At 34.6% G+C, this 21,211-nt stretch overlaps 1 protein-coding gene across 1 annotated transcript in view; it reads right to left on the bottom strand.

Annotated features, from left to right (window-relative positions):
- The window catches only part of LOC142865701 (uncharacterized), a 97,055-nt gene that overhangs the window by 48,224 nt on the left and 27,620 nt on the right, over positions 1–21,211 (bottom strand). The window contains exons 3-5 of the mRNA XM_075998897.1: positions 11,259–11,263; positions 8,231–8,536; positions 6,784–7,129 (exon numbers count right to left, since the gene is read on the bottom strand). Coding sequence (XP_075855012.1) covers positions 6,784–7,129; positions 8,231–8,536; positions 11,259–11,263 — 657 coding nt within the window. The remainder of the gene's footprint in view (positions 1–6,783; positions 7,130–8,230; positions 8,537–11,258; positions 11,264–21,211) is intronic.

Below are 21,211 nucleotides of genomic sequence, written 5' to 3' on the forward strand. Positions count from 1 at the left end.
AACATTTTTACACCCAGTAAACAGCTCCATTTCTCCATTATTCCAGTCCCTGGCAAAACTATTTTAATTTTTGCTTCTATGAATTTGATTCTCCTGGATACTTTGCGTAACATAGTTTATTTTTTAAACAGACAATAACAAAAGTATCTCCAGCAGAGAGAAAGAAGGAACCCCTGGTTTTAGTAAATACCTAAATACTGACTTTATGGCCTGTGATTTTCCTCACTGTATTTTTATTCATTCATTTATTAATTCAGGAAGCAATGTGTGCTAGAATGTGTTTAGGACTGAAAAACACAGTGTTGAACATATGAGCTCTGTAGACATTCATGCAGTTTTAAGAGTCCAACAATTTATTCCATAATTCCTCCCTTATTACCTCCTGCTTTTTTACCTGAAGGCCTCTTCCCTCCCATTTTTACCATTTGTCTGGAGAACACACGACAATTTTTTCCAGACTTTATGGCCCACATTGTTATGTTTATTTGTACTATGCTCTACCTGAAATCTATAGGTACTTTACTAAATGTATTTTTATATGTAAGTTACTTAAAAATCAACAAATATATCTGATCAATCTCTGCATTACTAATGCCTGACACAGTATGGAGATGTGTGTGTTGGGTAAATGTGTGCTGGCTGACTGTGCGTGTGACAAGTCAGCACTGTACTTTTATTCTTCTGCTTATATCATTACATAAACCAAGTGGTTTTAAAAAATCAATAAATTAAACAAAATTATCTTTTAATAAAACTAATACTTTTGTTTTAAAACATTTTTATTAAAATTTTTATATAGAATTGTTTCCCTTTCATTCCATTGATACTGCTTAGTTGGCTGTTGATTGTTTAAAGCAGGTATGGTGAAGGCAAATTTTTTTCTATCAGATATTTGCAAAAGGATAGTAAAAACAGTCTTTTAAATCTATTATTTTTTTTTTTTTTTGAGACAGAGTCTCCCTTTGTTGTCCAGGCTAGAGTGAGTGCCGTGGCGTCAGCCTAGCTCACAGCAACCTCAAACTCCTGGGCTCGAGTGATCCTTCTGCCTCAGCCTCCCGAGTAGCTGGGACTACAGGCATGCGCCACCATGCCCGGCTAATTTTTTTTTTTTTTATATATATCAGTTGGCCAATTAATTTCTTTCTATTTATAGTAGAGACGGGGTCTCACTCTTGCTCAGGCTGGTTTTGAACTCCTGACCTTGAGCAATCCGCCCGCCTCGGCCTCCCAGAGAGCTAGGATTACAGGCGTGAGCCACCGCGCCCGGCCTTAAATCTATTATTATAATATGCCAACCCTTAGCCAAAATCCTTTAGATAAATTTTAATATCTGTTCCAGTATTTATAAATCCAACGAAAGATTTGTCATTTAGCTGAATTTCTAATTGAGGTTTTTGGTCATTAATAAAGTTTGCCAATATACTTTCATTGCAGTACTTCCAGAACCTCCTTGTCTTAAAATATTAGATTTTTAAATTTGCATATTAATAGCAGAAGTTGTGCAATACAGTCTCTAGCCTGAATAACATAATCGGAAGTGAAACTCATCATAACTGAAACTTCATTCGAATAAGCTGAATCAATTATACCTAAATGGATTATTACTCTTTTTAATGTAACAGTAATATGACCAAATTATTAACTAATATGAATGTGCTTGTAGGATCAGGCCAAATATATCTATAGGTATATATATCTCAGTAGATGGTGTTAAGAGTCCATTGTCACAAGATGATATTTGTTCTCTGAAATTACCTTTTGGGCCAAGAGTCTCAGCCAAAGTTGCATTTTAAATGTCTGATCAGACCTTTTGGCAATTTCTTAAAAGTTTTTTCCGCACACAGGTGCTCCCCTTGGGCCATAAGGTGCCATTGGGGTGCGGTGGTGGGGAGCTGGTGCTGGGCTGCCTGGCTGAGCACAGCCACGGCCTGGGTGGCTCAGCAGCCATGGCAGTGGTGGCACCATGCTGTTTAATTTTGCTGGACATAAAGCTGCTGGCATTTAGAATTAACATTATTAAAAGCCAGTATATGTAAAGTGATATTGCTTAAATTAGGAGGACTTACTATTTCTTGAACCTGATATTTCTTGCAATTTAGCAATTAAATCTATATAAGTTTCATTAACATTTTGTTTAACATTTATATGGAAAGATACAGCCAAGAGAAGCTATCTTTTCCCTAGTTTAATACAGCACTGTTGAATTTGAGAAATAGCCTGATCATATTTTAATTGCGCATTAATATCAAACCAATATTCCTGGCCCATAATTTGAGTCAGAAATTTTTATTCATGGGTTTCTAGACCCATTTAACTAGGGTTGCTGATGCATCTTTTCCCTGCACCAAGTGGTGAACTATAAAAATTTAGGCGAAGATATAACTGTTTGCACGAAAGATTTCCAATCGCAAAGGATTAACATTTCTAATTGAGCCAATTCTTTAATCGAGTTCTTTGTGTAATGACAGTTTGTGTTGGCTGGGAGCAGTGGCTCATACCTGTAATCCTGGCACTCTGGGAGGCCAAAGCAGGAGGATCACTCAAGGTCAGGAGTTTGAAACCAGCCTGAGCAAGAATGAGGCTGTGTCTATACTAAAAATAAAAAGAAATTAATCAGCCAAATAAAAGTATATAGAAAAATACGCAGGACATTGTGGCATATGCCTGTAGTCCCATCTACCAGGGAGGCTGAGGCAGAAGGATTGCTTGAGCCCAAGAGTGTGAGGTTGCTGTGAGCTAGGCTGATGCCATGGCACTCTAGCCCAGGCAACAGAGTGAGAGTGCTGCTTTTGTCATTCCATTTGTCAGTTGTAAGCAAGGGAACTCTGATATTTACCAGCAGGTTCATAATGCAGCACAGAACATGAAAGGGGCTTTAACGATTTTATTTGAAGCTAAAGACACCTAGATTTCCTGGTGCTGATGATTATGTTATGGAAGAGACTAAAGATGTATGTGGTGCTCACTGTCTCACCTCTGGCCACTGTGAGCATCAAAAACAGGATTGCATCCAAAATCACTGATGAAATTTTCAATCAAAAAGTGGCCATGATCCCTGAGATTCCTCTAGGGAGAATGACCAAATTATTGGCCAATGTTAGATGACTAAGAATGTGAAGTGTGTACTGCACACTCCAACTACTAAAATAAAGGAAGATAAAGTTATGTAAAATAAATTCTCTAAGATTGAAATATCAGGTAAAGAAAGATTATTCCAAACATTTTCAATGCAGAGAAATCATTCCATTATATTCTAACACTGAAAATACACACTCAAAAGTAGATTCTAGATGGATGCATATGTTGTACTATAATTAATAGAAAATTAAATCCAAAGCTCTTTACCTAAACTCCCTATTAAGAGATTGCCAAATTCTTAAGATATGCATCACACACTTATTAATCCTTCACTTATTGTAATTATTTTCATATTTATGACGTTATATGTTAGGATCTAGTAACAGTTTGCTTTTACAAAAGAAAACAATGCTGAGTTCTTGATTTACTCCTCTGGACTTCAGAATTGTTTATCTTTCTTTGGCCTTTAAGGCTCTTACTTTAACCTTAGGACACTGAACCTCTCTAATTTTACTTAAGTTATGAGAATGCTGTATGTATAGCCTATAAATGGCCTCAAGCTGTCTAGCTAAAATTTTTGTTCACCAAACTAAAAAAATTCTGCACTTCTCATCAGAACTTTTAAAGTATTGTGTGAACTGGCCAGGCTTGAGTGCAACAGTGAGAATGTTATAGCCCAAGCACAGATGTAAAGAAGAATGGCTTAGATAGAGTTGTAGAAGGGAATGCAGATAAAAAATGCCAAAAAACTTGAGATAATTATGAAATGAAAGAAGCAGAATTTCCACTTATAAATTCCAAGAGTTGGTTGTTCTGCCAGTTCCTTCACTCTACATTCAAAATCAGTGATTTTTTTACCCTGGACATTTTCAATCTCTTCTCTGGAGCCACAAGCTCTCTCCTACAGAAATATTGACGGCTAATTATAAAGCATCTATTAAATATCTAACAATGTCCTGTACTTATTTCTTCTATTTAAATATAAAATCAACTCCATAATTTATATATCCTTCTGAGTGTTTACCTGAACAAAGTAGCCTGATAAAGTCAATAAATCAATTAGTTCGATAACCCAAAGTAAAAGAAACAGTAACCAGAATGTTCTTTCAATATCCTTCCCAAATTAGTATGAAAATATAGAATGTACTAAGTAAAATGTAATTACTACAATGTGGAATTACTCACACCTTTAGGTAATTTTATGAGCACCATGAAGTTTTATAACAATCCTTGTTGTAATTGCAGATCAGGTCACATAAATGGTATTTAATGAACTTTGAAATAATAAAATAACATAGATGGCCTAGCATGAGTAATAAGCATGTAAGAACAGAGGATTGGCATGGGCAGGTTCCCATTTAGAAGCTTTAGGGTTTTAAACAATTAATTCAACATAAAGTGAACAAAATATTTCCTTTCAGAATCTTTGAAGTTTCTAGTTTGCTAGTAAATTCTCAACACTTTTGAAATTATCCATCTTTTCTAATATTTCTTTTTTTCTGTTGAAATAGGTATACATCCACATTCACACAAATATAATTACTTACTCTGTAAATATACTACAACTATAGTTCAACTTAACCATGATGTATTTGTATATTTGATTCAATATAAATAAAAATATGCTTATTTCTGTTTTATTGGCCAGGCAGGTTGCCTGTTGAAGGAAAAATGTAGGATACAATGTAATAACTAGTCATTCTGTGTTAAGAAATGTATGGCTTTTCATTAAGTACAAAATCTTTATTATAAGCATTATAGTAACAATGTAATTATACATATAATGAAAAAGAGCTTTGGGAACATTATTCTTCAAAGTAGAGAGACTGATAAAAAGGATCACAAGTGATGTCTTGTTACTGTGTAACCCCACAGTACATTTTTACAACCCATTACCTCCAACTTTGAGTAACATGGGATAGGTTAATTGTGGTGCAAAATAACACTTCATTCAATCTACAACATGTTTGACACATTAAAATTACTTTTAATTTAATGAAACAGATTAAGTTTACATGTAATCTAAAAATATTCCAAATGTCATTCGCTTTTATTATCTATCATAATGTACAATATTAAAACAAGTAATTTCTAATATTCTACTTTTTTCATTCTCATTATAATGAGAAGAATATTAGTCTGTATACCTACATCATACATCATTTGAAATACTGTTTGTTATAAAAAATATCCATAGTACCTCTCGATTTCAAAAATCTTACATTTCAGTGATTTTAATTTCCCATGGAAAAGTACATGAATAATGCCTACTGAATACACAAAGACTACTAATAAATGCGATGTAGCTATCATTAACCACACACATTCACATACACGCTAAGAATGAAAACATACCATCTACTGTATCTAAAGTTGAATAACATCAGTATTTGCTTGTCAAAAAGGAAAAAAAATTTTTACCTTTTATATTTTTACCCTACCCTGACCAGAAAGTATATTTTACATGTAATTATAACTCTCATAAAATCTCTCTTTTTTTAAAGCTGACATACAAGTAAATCAACTAACTATTTTAACTGGGTAGTACTCTATAATCAGCAACCTGGTTTAAAGAAATTTGTGAATGTGTTAGTGCATTAGTGCATTGCACTGTGAGTCCTCTGATATTTGTTTAGACTTGATTCTTCATGAAATGTGTTCTAAAATTCATTATATCTGTAGAGTAATTTTAACTATCAATTCTTTGTGGTTCTCTAAGGTATATCCTTTGCATAAATATTTTTTCACATTCATTATATTTGTAAGGTCTCTAATTCTTAAAATTTTTGTGATGTTGAACAATGTTGGAGACAATATTGGAGCACTTTTTCAGTGTAAGTTCTCCCATGTCCAGTGAGATCTCTGTTATAACTAAAGGTATTGTCAGCACTCTACATTATGATTGTTTACTTTAAGTATAAGTACTGTTGTGCATTTTAAGGCTAATACTTAGGGAAAGCACTTCCATACTCATTACATTTATCTCACTTTTATCTAGTATAATTTATTTGGTGTTGAATAAAATGCGAGCAGTTCTTAAAGACTTTGCCACAATTCTCACATTCATAAAATTTTTCTCCGTTATGCATTCTTTTATGAAGATTAAAGGGTAAGCACTGGGAAAATGCTTTGCCACATTCTCCACATTTGTATGGTTTCTCTCCTGTATGGATTCATTTATATAGAGTGAAGTGTCTGAGCTGGTTAAAGACTTTGCCACATTCTACAAGATTTTCGGGTTTACCTCTAGTATGAATTCTTTTATGTTGAGTAAGGCTTGACCACCAGGTAAAGGCTTTGCAACATTCTTCACATTGGTAGGGTTTCTCTCCAGTATGAATTCTTTTATGTAGAGTAAGGACTGAGGACTGGTTAAAGGCTTTACCAAATTCTTCACATTTGTAGGGTTTCTCTCCAGTATGAATTTTTTTATGTCGAGTAAGGATTGAGGACTGGTTAAAGGCTTTGCCACATTCTTCACATTTTTAGGGTTTCTCACCAGTATGAATTCTTTTATGTTGAGTAAGGCTTGACCACCTGGGAAAGGTTTTGCCACATTCTTCATATTTGTAGGGTTTCTTTCCAGTATGGATTCTTTTATGTTGAGTAAGGTGTGTGCACTGGGTAAAGGCTTTGCCACATTCTTCACATTTGTAGGGTTTCTTTCCAGTATGGATTCTTTTATGTTGAGTAAGGTGTGTGCACTGGGTAAAGGCTTTGCCACATTCTTCACATTTGTAGGGTTTCTCTCCAGTATGAATTCTTTTATGTAGAGTAAGGATTGAGGACCGGTTAAAGGCTTTGCCACATTCTTCACATTTGTAGGGTTTCTCTCCAGTATGAATTCTTTTATGTTGAATAAGGCTTGACCACCTGGTAAAAGCTTTGCCACATTCTTCACATTTGTAGGGTTTCTCTCCAGTATGAATTCTTTTATGTTGAGTAAGGTTTGACCACCTGGTAAAGGCTTTGCCACATTCTTCACATTTGTAGGGTTTCTCTCCAGTATGAATTCTTTTATGTTGAGTAAGGTTTGAGAACAGGTTAAAGGCTTTCTCACATTCGTCACATTTGTAAGGTTTCTCTCCAGTATGGATTCTTTTATGTTGAGTAAGCATTGAGAACTGGTTAAAGGCTTTGCCACATTCTCCACATTTGTAGGGTTTCTCTCCAGTATGAATTCTTTTATGTACAGTAAGGTTTGTGCACCAGGTAAAGGCTCTGCCACATTCTTCACATTTGTAGGGTTTCTTTCCAGTATGGATTCTTTTATGTTGAGTAAGGTGTGTGCACTGGGTAAAGGCTTTGCCACATTCTTCACATTTGTAGGGTTTCTCTCCAGTATGAATTCTTTTATTTAGAGTAAGGATTGAGGACCGGTTAAAGGCTTTGCCACATTCTTCACATTTGTAGGGTTTCTCTCCAGTATGAATTCTTTTATGTTGAATAAGGCTTGACCACCTGGTAAAAGCTTTGCCACATTCTTCACATTTGTAGGGTTTCTCTCCAGTATGAATTCTTTTATGTTGAGTAAGGTTTGACCACCTGGTAAAGGCTTTGCCACATTCTTCACATTTGTAGGGTTTCTCTCCAGTATGAATTCTTTTATGTTGAGTAAGGTTTGAGAACAGGTTAAAGGCTTTCTCACATTCGTCACATTTGTAAGGTTTCTCTCCAGTATGGATTCTTTTATGTTGAGTAAGCATTGAGAACTGGTTAAAGGCTTTGCCACATTCTCCACATTTGTAGGGTTTCTCTCCAGTATGAATTCTTTTATGTACAGTAAGGTTTGTGCACCAGGTAAAGGCTCTGCCACATTCTTCACATTTGTAGGGTTTCTCTCCCTTATGAATTCTTTTATGTAGAGTAAGTTTTGTGTAAAAGGTAAAGGCTTTGCCACATTCTTCACATTTGTAGAGTTTCTCTCCAGTATGGATTCTGTTATGTTGAGTAAGGTGTACGCACTGGGTAAAGGCTTTGCCACATTCTTCACATTTGTAGGGTTTCTCTCCAGTGTGAATTCTCCTATGTATAATAAGTTTTGAGCAACAGTTAAATGGTTTTCCACATTCTTCACACTTGTGGGATTTCTCTGTGGTATGAATTTTCCTATGTCCAGAAACATTAGAGCTGTGGTTAAAAGTTTTGCTACATTCTTTAAGTTTGAAACTTTTCTCTCCAGTATGTCTTGTCTTGTGTTTATTTAGATTTGATGATTTGCTAAAGACTTTTTTACATTTATTACATTGGACGATTTTTCTGTGGCAAGTTGACAAACATTGGGTAAGACCATCAGAACATACTTTCTGCTTCTTACACTCAACCACACACTCCCAGTCTCTTCTTAAGTGTATATTTTCAAGGCCACAGCTTCCATATAGTCTCATTATTGATTTCTGAAAGGGATCTTTTATGCCCTGCTCTGGTAATAGGTCTTTGGTGCAATAGTGAGATAGTTCTGAAAGAAATGAAAATAACAAAGTATCTCACTAACTAGACTCAGGTGAATATACTTCACAATTTGAATATATAAAACTATACAAAGCACATTAGCAAGAAAGCACAATAGAATACCATGGTCTTATTTGCATCATAGATGTATGACCTTAAAAATATACTTACAACTATGATTCTTTTAGAAATCATAACTGCTTATAGTTCATAGCACCCCAACTGAGAAAAACACCCAGAACCACAGGAAGGGAAGGAAACTTTGATGCATTTTCCCACCAAATCTCTTCCTCCATGCTGATACTAAGTTATCACTTTAGTAGTAAAATCCCATCTCCTGGATTCCCTTTCAAAAGAGAATGAAACTAAGGGCATATGTCCACACATGTGTTTTTTGTTGCCTTTCCAAAGGCTGGTTTCCACCTCCCTTGACAACTACATAACTCTCTGAGAAAAATATGCACATATTAAGAATAAAATTCTGCATTATCATAATGATGGTGCAAAATATTTAAATATGCTATAAAATTTGAAAGGCAAAATAAAAAAATGATCATTGCCATGTGCTGGTTTCTATACAATATAAAAAGACATAATTACTGACATCGATATCATAAAGGTAAGGGCAGATGTAAAGATTAAGAATTTTTATATGCAACTGAAGAAGTTATTCATTTAACATAAGTTGCAAGTTCAAAAGGTTTTATATAGTTCTCACAGTGAACATCAGAAAAAAATGTTTATAGAGAAAAAAGAAAGCTAGGCAAAGAAACAAAATATGTCACTAAAAATCAGTGAGGCACAATGCAGGACAGAAGGAGAGGAAAGAAAGAAAAGACAGTGAAAAATGGTATACAAAATAATTAACATAAGAGAAATTGTAAGTCCTTCCTTTGAGAAAATTATGTAAATATTTATGTACTACTGTTCCCAGTCAGAAGGCACAGTTAAATAAAGAGTAAAAAAAAATCCAACAATATTCCATCTAAAGCGACTTGACTTCATTCCTGGTGAGAACAATAGACTACAACTGGCAGGATATAGCAAGATATATCAGAAAAACATTTAGCATCTAAGACCAGTGGAGTTCAAAATTATATTAGGCACATTATTTTGAAGTAAAAACATTATAATTTTTAAAATATACTTTAAGTCAAAACTGTCACAAGAGACAAAAAGGGCAATAAATATAAAAAGTAGTCATTCACGGAGGGCCTATGAAAATAATACATTAATATGATATCTATCTTTATCTCACATCAAGGTGCTCAAATATATTTTTAAAAAGCATTGACAGAAATGAAGCAAGAAATGGACATCAAAATAATATGATACTTTGACATTCTATTTCACTTTCAATAATGATAAAACCAGTCAAATTATTAATAAGAAAACAAAAGATTTGAAAACACTACATAGCAGTTAGACCTAACAGATATAGTAGAAACACTCTACAGAATAATAGTAGAATACACAATCTCCTTGATAAACTCATAAAATGTTCTTCCTAAAAAACTACCTGTTCAGCCACAAGTCTTAACCAATTTTAGAAAATTGAAATTTTACTAACATTAATTTTTGACTAGAATGGAATGAAACTGAAAATAAATAATAAAAGAAACATAAAAAAATTCACAAATATAGGAAAATAAACAACACAGTCTTGAATACATTGTTTTTGAAGGGAAGAAGACCTAATGTTGTGAAGATGTCCAGATTGGTCTACACATTAAATGCAATTCTTTCAAATTCTCAATTTCGGTTTTTGAATAATGGAAACAGCACACTCTTCCTTCAGGAGTTTCATTAAATGTAAATGGTTTAGTCTCTCCAATGAAAAATAAGATGAATGTATGAATAAAAAACAAACAGAACCCTAGTATATGCCACCTACGAAATCCTTCCTTTAGCTCTAAAAAGTCAAATGATTGAAAGTAATGTAAAAAATTCTACATAAATAAGAATAGGAGGATATTGTGGCCATAATTAAATAAAATACACTTTAAGTCAAAACCATCAGAAGAGACAAAGACTTTTATAATTGGTCATTTAGGAGAAATCTATGGCACAGAATACACATAGACAGATCATAAACATGTAATGTACATATTTTAGCTTAGATATTTTTAAATATATATTATTTATCAGGGCTTTGCATGATATATGATTATTTCATGATGAATATTTAAGGCTATGCCTGATATATATGATTTCTATGATGAATACAAAAATTTGACAAAAGATAAATAAGAAAACAGATAATGGGCATTATAGACTAGTTAGATGTAAAAGACATTTACAGAAGTCTTCAGTCAAAAGCAGCAGAGTACACTATGGTTTCAATCATACATGATAAATGCTATTAGGACACTTAAGTCTTATCAAGTTGAAGAAACCTAAAATCATACAACATATATTTTTTGACAAAATTGAAGTGGAACTAGAAATCAAAAGTACAACACAAACTGTCTAATACAAAAATATGTCAAAATTAAATACACTCTTTAATGCATTCATGCTCAATTGTCAGATGATTTAAAACTGTTAAGATGTCAATAATATCCACAGTGATATACAAATTTAATTCAATGTCTATAATGATCCTATCATACTTAGGACCATTTGTAGGACCTTAGGACCATATTTGAAGATATATAAAAATATATTCAAAAGTATATTGGAACAATAAATAGCCAGACTGTTTTAGAAATACAAACAAGGAGACATACCAATTCTTGATTTGAAAAAAAATCTTCAGGAACAAAAAAAACATGTTACTGGCCCAAAGACAAATAATGAGATGAGATAATAGAATGGAGAACTCAGAAATAAACCTTTTTGTCCATGACCAAAGTTAGGTTCCTCAAGATTACAATGACCATGCAATGAAAAAGAACAGTCACTTCAACAAATGTTGTAGAAAACTGAATATTTCTGATAGAAAAAAAAAATGATGTTGGTACCTTCACTATATAGAATATAGAATGTATCTTTAATAAATTAAATACTAAAACATAAGAAATACATGTATAAAACTCTGAGAGAAAATATAAGAAAAACATCATGATATTGGTCCTGGCACTGTTTTAGTAGATGTAACATCAAATGCATAATCAAGAAAAAGGAAGACAAAAAAATGGGATTGTATACAAATTCAAATTTTATGCACAAAGGAAAAACTTAGTGGAGTAAAAAGGCCTCCTAAAAAATGGGTTAAAAATAGATGCAAATCACATATTTGATAGAAGTTAACATCATGAATCAGTAAAAAATGATAAAAATTCAAAAACAAAGGTGAATAACGTTACTAACAAATGGACAATAGATTGATCTGGCATTTCTGCAAAGAACATATACTTATGGCCAAATATATTTTGAAAGCATTATAAAAATTGTTAATCTTTAGAGAAATGCAAAACAAAATCACAATGATATATCACCCCACACCCATTACATTGAGAACTTTTAAGTAAATAAAAGCATATGCAAATACATACATATGGTGAGAATGTAGACAAATTGAAACGCTACTATGTTATTCTGAATCTTTGATTCTAAAAATTATAAAAATTGAAATATAATAGATCACAAATTTAAAATACATTAGGAGAGCAAATCAGCTATATGGTGGGAGGGGAAGGATCCAGTTGTTTTTGTTTTCCCAAAGAACAACAAAAATTTGGCAGCCATTGAAGGACAATTACAATTATCTGAATTTGAGGGCTGATATGGAAGGTCATTAAACTCTAGTGGAACCATAGATCTGGGAGGGTCATTTTGAGTATTCAGGCTCTCATCCAGCTGACAAACTTAAGGACCCATTGTCCTGAATACAGACTGCAACATGGGTCAACCATCTTGGATACACAGAGTCTCCAATGGTTCCCTGTGACAAAGTTGGAGTGGTGCTGCTCATCCAGAGACTTTGGTAGAGACAGGCATATATGCAGCCATTGAAGCAGACCTGAATAACTTGGTCTTGCTATCATCTGTAAAGCAGAACTGTGACTCTGCTACAGCAGTCTAAACTATAGTCCATGTCTAGTTCTTTCAGTGCATAGATCCACACAGTGACCTGCAGGGACTCTTCCAAGGTACTCCTTGGGAGCCACACCCACCCACACATATGGTTTTAGCCCCAAAATATGCAAACTGAAATGCACAACCATGCCCTAGTATGTGTCATACACATCAAAATCCTGAAGGTAACCAGTATACCCAGCAACAAGAGAGGATTGAAAACCACCCAAGCCCTTTGGAACTGGCCCACCAGATGCAGACTCCACTGCAGAGCAAGGGACAGTCTTGTAACCTAGCTACAGCAACTCTTCATTGAAAACCTAGTGGAGAGACCTTTAGCCCTAGTACTCAAAAAAAAAAAAATCTTTACCCTCCAAAACCAGTTTATAAAATCTGGGAAATGTATTTAATTCTTCACATGCACAGATACCAATATAAAAATAATGGTCAACTTCTCTTAATGCTTCTATACTATAATAACACTACAAGACGTAAGTACAAAAATTAGGCAAGAACATGACAAGAATCCACTCATGTTAGAAAGAAAAAAGTAAAAATTACACTATTTGCAGATGACATTATCTTATATGTCAAAAACCATAAAGAAGATAGGAAGAAAGCTTTAAAAGTAATAAAACTTCTCAGTTAAGTCACAGGATGTAAAATTTACATACAGATATCAGTTGCTTTTCTACACACTAATAAAGTAGAAAATAAAAAAGGAAAACAAACACTCTCATGTAAAATACCATCATGATAATAGATTCCTAAGAAATATATTTAACCAAAGTTGTTTAAAAAAACCCTTCACACTGAGTACTATAAGATATTAATAAAAGAAATTGAAGATGACATGAGAAAATAGGAAGATATTTTCCCAAACAATGTATACGTTCAATGTACTCCCTATCAAAATTTCAGAGGCATTACTTGACAGTAATAACCAAAAAATCCTAATATTTGTATGATATCACAAATACCATTGATGAGCCCTAAACAATAATGCAAAAGAAGAAAAAAGGTTCCAGCATCACACTTTCTGATTTCAAAGTACATTTTAAGGTGAGAGTAATAAAAACAGCAAAATATGCACATAAAAACCGACACAAATAACAATGGAAGAGAATGGAGAGCTCAGAAATAAACCGAAACATATAAGGTCAACTAATATTTATCTAGGCTTTAGGAATGCATGATGCAGAAAGTATGGCTCTTCAATGCTTGGTGCTGGAAAACTGGATACCCAAAAACAAATGAATAAAAGCAAACTATTTTTTCTTACATGATACCCCAAACTAACTCCAGATATAATAAAGATTTTAAATGGAATACATAAAACTGTAATGTTTGTAAAAAAAAAAAAAAGTATAAATGAAAAGAAGAAATATGGGAAAACCTGACATAAGACTTGCAATTTTATTTTTTTGTATATGATAAAATAAGCACTAGAACAAAATCTGAACAATTTTGGCTGCATCAAACTTAAAATCCTCTGCACAGCAAGGAAAAAAACAAAATAAGAAAATATATAGGACAGAAGAAAATATTTTCAAATTTTATATTGCATAATATGTTAACACCCAAAATACATAGAAAACTCATATTTTTCAAATGCAAAACAATGTCATCACCCACTTCAAAATAAGCAAAAGTTGATGTAGATTTTTTTCAAAGAAAACATACCAGTTTACAACAGGAAACACCAAGAGTAACTCAGCATTACCAAAACATCATGTAAACACAAATGAAAACTATGATAAGGTATCACCTCACAACTGTTAAAATGGCTAATGTCCAAAAGAAGAGACATAACAAGTGTGGACAAGAGTGTGCAAGAAAGCAATCCCTGTACACTGTTATTGATTGTAAATGGACAGTGTCACCATAGAGATTTGTTAAAAAATGTAAATAATACAACTGCCTTGTCATTCACCATTTCTACCTATGAGTATAACCATGAAAAATTAGTATCTTAAGAAGATTCTGCACCTCCATATATATCGCAGCATTATGCACATTTGCCAAGAAAATAGAAACAAACTAAATGCCTGCTTATGATGAATAGACTAAAAAATGATTGTACAAACACATACCATATACTATTACTAAGCGATGAAAATGATAAATATCCTGCCATTTCAACAACATGGATGGACGTAGGAGGCATTATGCTAAGTAAAATCAGCCATTCCCAGAAAGATGAATATTGCTATGGATAATTAGTTTTAAAAAGTTGAATTTACAAAAATAAAGAGTACAACAGTGGTTTCCAGGGTGTAGAGTCAGAAAAAATGAGGAGATGTTTAAGGGTAAAATCTTTTAGTTATAAGATGAACAGATCTTGGAGATCTATTGTATGGCAACATGATTAGGGTTATTAATAATGTTTTATATGCTTAAAATTTGTTAAGACCATAGACCTCTCTATTAATAAATTTTCTCAGTATAATTAAATGGTAAATATGTGAGATGATGGAATAATTTATGCCCTTTATTATATTGTTTTACCATTGTACACACATCTGATCACTACAGTGTGTACAATAAATATACACAGTTATACAGTTCTTATTTGTGGAAACTTCCACCCATTAAACACCCCATACACAGAAATATATGCACACATACACACATATGAATGACACAATTCTGATGCTACTAAACAGAGGGAAATTATGGAATATAAGTTATCAAAATATTGTGAATCAATTGGGAATATAAATATATTCATGTATGTGAAGCACTGAATGAAACAGATTATTTTGGAATTCTATAGGGTGAGAGTGCAAAATAAACTATATTATAGTTTTGGTATTTGGCTATAAGAAAGTTGAAAATTTACTCTTATTTATACTAGAAAAAGATTACTTAGAAGTGAAATAACATTAGATTTTCTTACATTTAGGCAGAGGCTATGCATTTGTACAAAAGTAGTGAGCCTCACTTTCTGTAGACTTGCCTCTGAAAACTTAGAATTGGAAATCATGAAGCAGAAAATATGACTATCTGTCCCTAAGGTTTCTGGTATTACAGAAACAAATCCAAATATCTCCACTATTCCCCTTTACATATTTCAGAAATGACACATCAAAAGGAACTTAAAACAGGGAGCTGAGGCCGGGCGCGGTGGCTCATGCCTGTAATCCTAGCTCTCTGGGAGGCCGAGGCGGGCGGATCGTTTGAGTTCAGGAGTTCGAAACCAACCTGAGCAAGAGCGAGACCCCGTCTCTACTATAAATAGGAAAAAAAATAATTGGCCAACTAATATATACAGAAAAAATTAGCCGGGCATGGTGGCGCCTGCCTGTAGTCCCAGCTACTCAGGAGGCTGAGGCAGGAGAATTGCTTGAGCCCAGGAGTTTGAGGTTGCTGTGAGCTAGTCTGATGCCACGGCACTCACTCTAGCCTGGGCAACCAAGTGAGACTCTGTCTCAAAAAAAAAAAAAAAAAACAACAAAAAACAGGGAGCTGGGCATGGAGGATCACATGTATAATCCCAGCACTTTTGGAGGCCAAGCAAGAAGGATCACTTGAGGTCAGGATTTTATACCAGCCCTAGCAACATAAGGAGATTCCATTTTTACCAGATAATAATAATAATGAAAAATAATGGCTGGCCATGGTAGCTCATGCCCATAGTTCTAGCTACTTGGAAGACAGAGGTTTTAGGATCCCTGGAGCCCAGAATTTGAGTTTGCAGTGAGCTATGATCAGCCACTGTAGTCAAGAAATGGCAGGAGAGCAAAACCCTGTCAAAAGATGGTTTAATGTAGTGGTCTTCAAAATAGGCACAGATAGTCCCATAAGTCCTAACCAATAGAAATGCTGATATATAATGTAGTCCCTTATAAGCCATCAAAAGAAGTATGGCTCTCACTGACTTCTAAGGATGATCACTTCATGGGTAGAATTCTTAGAGAGTTCAAGAGCCTGGGACAACAGATGTCCTTCTGGAAGATAAAGAGTAACATACACAGGCTTCTAAAAATCATTTCCAACTGAACAGAATATTCCAAGCCACTTTTTAATATCTGCCTTCCTCTTTGAGATTTACCTCTCTAACATTTGTTATGTGCTTTGCTGAATCTCACCTACCTGGATATTTTGCTGTTGGTTCCTCTTTCTTCATAATCCAGGGCTCTATCCTTTGCTCCAGACATGTGATCAGCTGATCTAGTGTGAAATCCGAAAAAAGGGAAAGTTTCAAGATAACATGAGACATCTAATGATTTTATTTTATGCACCAAAATCTTCAAATTTTCTTTAAAAGCACGGATATAAAATTCATTCATGTTGCTTTCCACAGAGGTTGAACTAGTTTGCAGTCCCACCAGCAGTGTAGGAGTGTTCCTCTGTCTCTGCATCCATGCCAGCATTTGCTGTTTGGGGACTTTTTGATTACATTGAGAACTTTTAAATAAGTAAATATATATACACATACATACATACATACATACATATGTTGAGAATGTAGAGGAATTGAAATGCTGCCATGTTATTCTGAACCTTGGATTCTAATATTATACAAAATAGACATAGAACAGATCAGAAATTAAAAATACAGAAAGAATAAAATAATTTGCATTTCCCTGATGATCAGAGATGTTGAACATACTGCAATGAGATATCACTTATCTCCAGTAAGAATGACCTTCCAGTAAAAAGTCCCCTAACAATAAATATTGGCACAGATGTGGAGAGATAGGAACACTTCTACACTGCTATTGGGACTGCAAACTGGTTCAGCCTCTGTAGAAAGCAATATGGAGATACCTCAAAGAGATACAAGTAGATCTACCATTTGATCCAGCAATCCCACTACTGGGCATGTACCCATAAGATCAAAAGTCACTTTATGAAAAAGACATCTGCACTCCAATGTTTATAGCAGCACAATTCACAATTGTGAAGCTATGGAAAGAACCCAAGAGCCCATTAATTCATGAGTGGATTAATAAAATGTGGTATATGTATACCATGGGATACTACTCAGCTTTAAGAAACAATGGTGATATAGCACCTCTCATATATTCCTGGATACAGCTGGAACCCATTCTACTAAGTGAAGTATCTCAAGAATGGAAAAACCAGCACCACATATACTCACCAGCAAATTAGTATTAACAGATCAACACCTAAGGGGACACATATGAGTAACATTTATCAGGTGTCAGGAGGATGGGAGGGAGGAGGAGGGGATGGGTGTATACAACCGCAAGGAGTAAGATGTGCAATGTTTGGGGGATGGACATGCTTGAAGCTCTTACTCAAGGGGGAAGGGGTCATGGGCAATATAAGTAACCTTAACACTTGTACCCCCATAATACACTAAAATAAAAATAAAAAAAATAAAATTCATTCATGTAAAGTAGAAACCTTTAAGAAACTACCAATAAAATAATAATAGCCTTAATGTGAAACAGGAATTCTGTACATAAGTGATCCTCACCAAGGGAGACCAGGTTTCCATAGTTCTCTAACATCACATCCCTATACAAATTCCGCTGAGCATTGTCAAGGCATGCCCACTCTTCTGGAGAGAATTCTACAGCCACATCCCTGAATGTCACCAGCTCCTGTAAAAAGACACATATTTCCCAAGTGGTCATAGAGAGAGTTCTTAATTTGACTGCAAGCGAAATGAGTTATGAGAACTGTTTCTGACATATGAGTGACTGCAATTGTCCAATAAGATAATTTTTAGCACATTGATATTCTTGAACATATTCTCTTATCCGCTGGAATGAGGATCACAAAGGATGTATGAAAAAGTGTGCATATGATTATGCTTTGGATGATAAATCACTGAATACAAAATTAAGAGCCTTACAACAGTAATATAAATTTATGGGTCTTATGTTTACAAAACATTGATAAATTGTGCATATTTCTCACATAGAGAAACATAGTGAGTTAGAAGGTATCACCTAATTTTTACGAGTACAATGAAGAACTAGAGATTTTGTTAAAATACAGATTCTGATTCAGGAGATCTGGGGTGGGGTCTGAATCTCTGCATGTCACATGATATAACTACTGATATCAATGCTTCTTGCCTAAGGAGAGTATGTTGTCAACATCCAGTAAAAGGTAGAATTTATCTCAGTTCATCAGAACAGAACAAAGATGATAGCCCTCATTTTTCAAAGCAAGCTATAAGAAGAAAGGGGAGCTTCCAGATTAAATATGATCCTTCCTGCACATCACTCAGTAAATCTCCATGAGATACTTAATGATAAAGAGAAAAAAACAATTAACTTTATATGGGAACAATCTCTCAGAGAGCATCTTAAGCAAGTAAGTGTAATTAATATCATTTTAGTGGGACAAATTGTTGTTAGGCATCATTGCAAAGAGTAGAATACAAAATAACTGCTGGGATAGTAGTGGCCAACAATATGTAACCATGAAAAATCATCAGTTGTATGCAAATTTCAGACACAGATGTTTCCCATGTTTTGTTGTCTTTAATAATGTATGTAAATACTTTAGCATCACACAGAGCAAGTCTTCTATTTTCTTTATTTTCCATAATTTTCTGGTTATCCTACACAATCAATGCTATCCTCTTCCTGAATTCTCCTAATGATATTTTATTTATAGCTGATAAAGCAACCAGATAAATCTTTGAGAGTACATGTTTCCCCTCTTCACTCAAATTCAAAGACTATATCCAATGCCCAACAGGAATTTCAGACATCCACACTATTCTATCTTGACCTGTCACAATGGGCACATTTTCATATTACATATCATACAGTTCTTATAAAATTTGGTTATTGTATTAGGAAGCTTCTGGGCGAGAATGTAGAGCAGGCTCTGTTATATAGGAAGGAAGGATTTTCCAGAGCTTCTTGACTATCATAAGAAGTAAGAAAAAAAAATGTACTTACAAACTTCTTAGGCATACACAACAGAAGTAAAAATTAAAGGTTTACAAGTTCAAAGAACTGAAGTTCTACATGACTTTCTAGGAGAAACAGTGGACACAACCTCTAATCTGGGACACACTTACCTGAAAACCAGCCATTTCTTCTTCCTCTTCTTCTACTCTGAAATTTCTTTTCAGCTGAGATTTTGTAGAACAATTAGAAGTAAATGTTGAGACTGCACTTAAAGCAGTGAGCACATTTCATCCCTTGTTTCCACCACATTCACAAGCAGGAGGAACATAAAATGCAGAAGGGCTACACTCAATTACTCTTGCTCACAGTAAAGAGTCAGCTATGATCAGCTCATTCATGGAGACGGAAATGTGAGGTTCTTCTGTTTTTTATTCTGGTTACCTTCCCCTGCTACAGGTGCCAGGAGTTTCTGCTACAGGAATGGGAATCTGACCACAGTGATCTGCCTCTAACAAGCCCAAGAGAGCAGAACCTGTGACTTTCCTCTACAACAAAGGCTAAACCCAATTCTCATGAATATATGCAGGAATCCTAATGCTTGACCTGTTATCAAATTAGAATTAGTTGGGGCACAATTAAAACCACATGGATGTTCCCATCCAGCCCAACAGGCAGGTGATGGTGTTTCTTCAATCTAGCCAGGTTATCCTAATTGAAAGCCTAGCTGAAACGTAATTACCTTAAATTTGTGTCTGAAACATCAATGTGAATATAAATCATGTGGTACTGTAGGCCTCACTCTAAGAATTGTGGTCTGCTGGTGTGGAAGGGGCACATTAATTGGGTTCTTAGCCATGTCCCTTTTAGTGCTGATGTTGCTCAACATAGATCCATTATTGGTAGCACTCAGTAGAGACAGCAAGCACAGCATGCATACTGCCTTTTGCCCAACACTCATCACAACATATACTTAATATCCATATGAAGAGCAGCATAATGCAATGTCTACTGAGCATGTGCTATGTGCTCAGAAGTATGGTTTGTTTCACTGTGAAGAAGCCTTTACATTGTGTGATTTAATCCTCATTATACAAGAAAAGGTGAGTAATAAGTGTTCAATAATTTACAGAAACATTTAGATGTGGTGCCAGCCTTTCTTTTCTTCTCATGCAACTATAATATGACACTACACAAGATCTGGAAGATTGTTTACACTTATCCCTAATAGGTCTTTTCAATGTCCGATTACCAGTCCATGTTGATCTCTTACACTGCAGCATATTTCTCCCCGGATATTTTGATCCATCCTCAGTCCAAAGCGTGTCCCTGTCTTGCAAATTCCAGGTTGAGGCCAGGTTTAGTTTGGATCAAATTTGTGTATTCTTCGCTTTTACAGAGAGGGAAGGAAAACAGGAAGAGAAATTCCTCTTTGGAAGCTGCTCTAATGCATCCTGAGGAAACTCAGACCTTGGATTCAGAGTTCAGAGCTGCAGATTTAGGTCTCTAGAGAGGCATGAATTCAGTAGGGCTCACTGCCCATTTCCTTGCATTTGGGCAAGAATTGAAGGCAGAAAGGGAGTTTATGTGTCCAATTCAGTGCGCATAATGTTGTTCCCATTTGTGTTTGAGGCCGATGGTATCTGAATCCATATAAGTTCTAAAGATGTGAGATGCATTTACAGAAAGGATAGAACTACTAATTATTATCCTATGAGAGTGTATTCACGGGAATCTGGTCTAACTATACTCCGGAGGGACAGTAGACACCAAAGAGGTCTAGAGAACTCACTGTGTTCAGATGTGGGGACAGTGAAGCT

This window comes from Microcebus murinus, chromosome 31 (assembly GCF_040939455.1).
Source record: "Microcebus murinus isolate Inina chromosome 31, M.murinus_Inina_mat1.0, whole genome shotgun sequence".
Lineage (NCBI taxonomy): Eukaryota > Metazoa > Chordata > Mammalia > Primates > Cheirogaleidae > Microcebus > Microcebus murinus.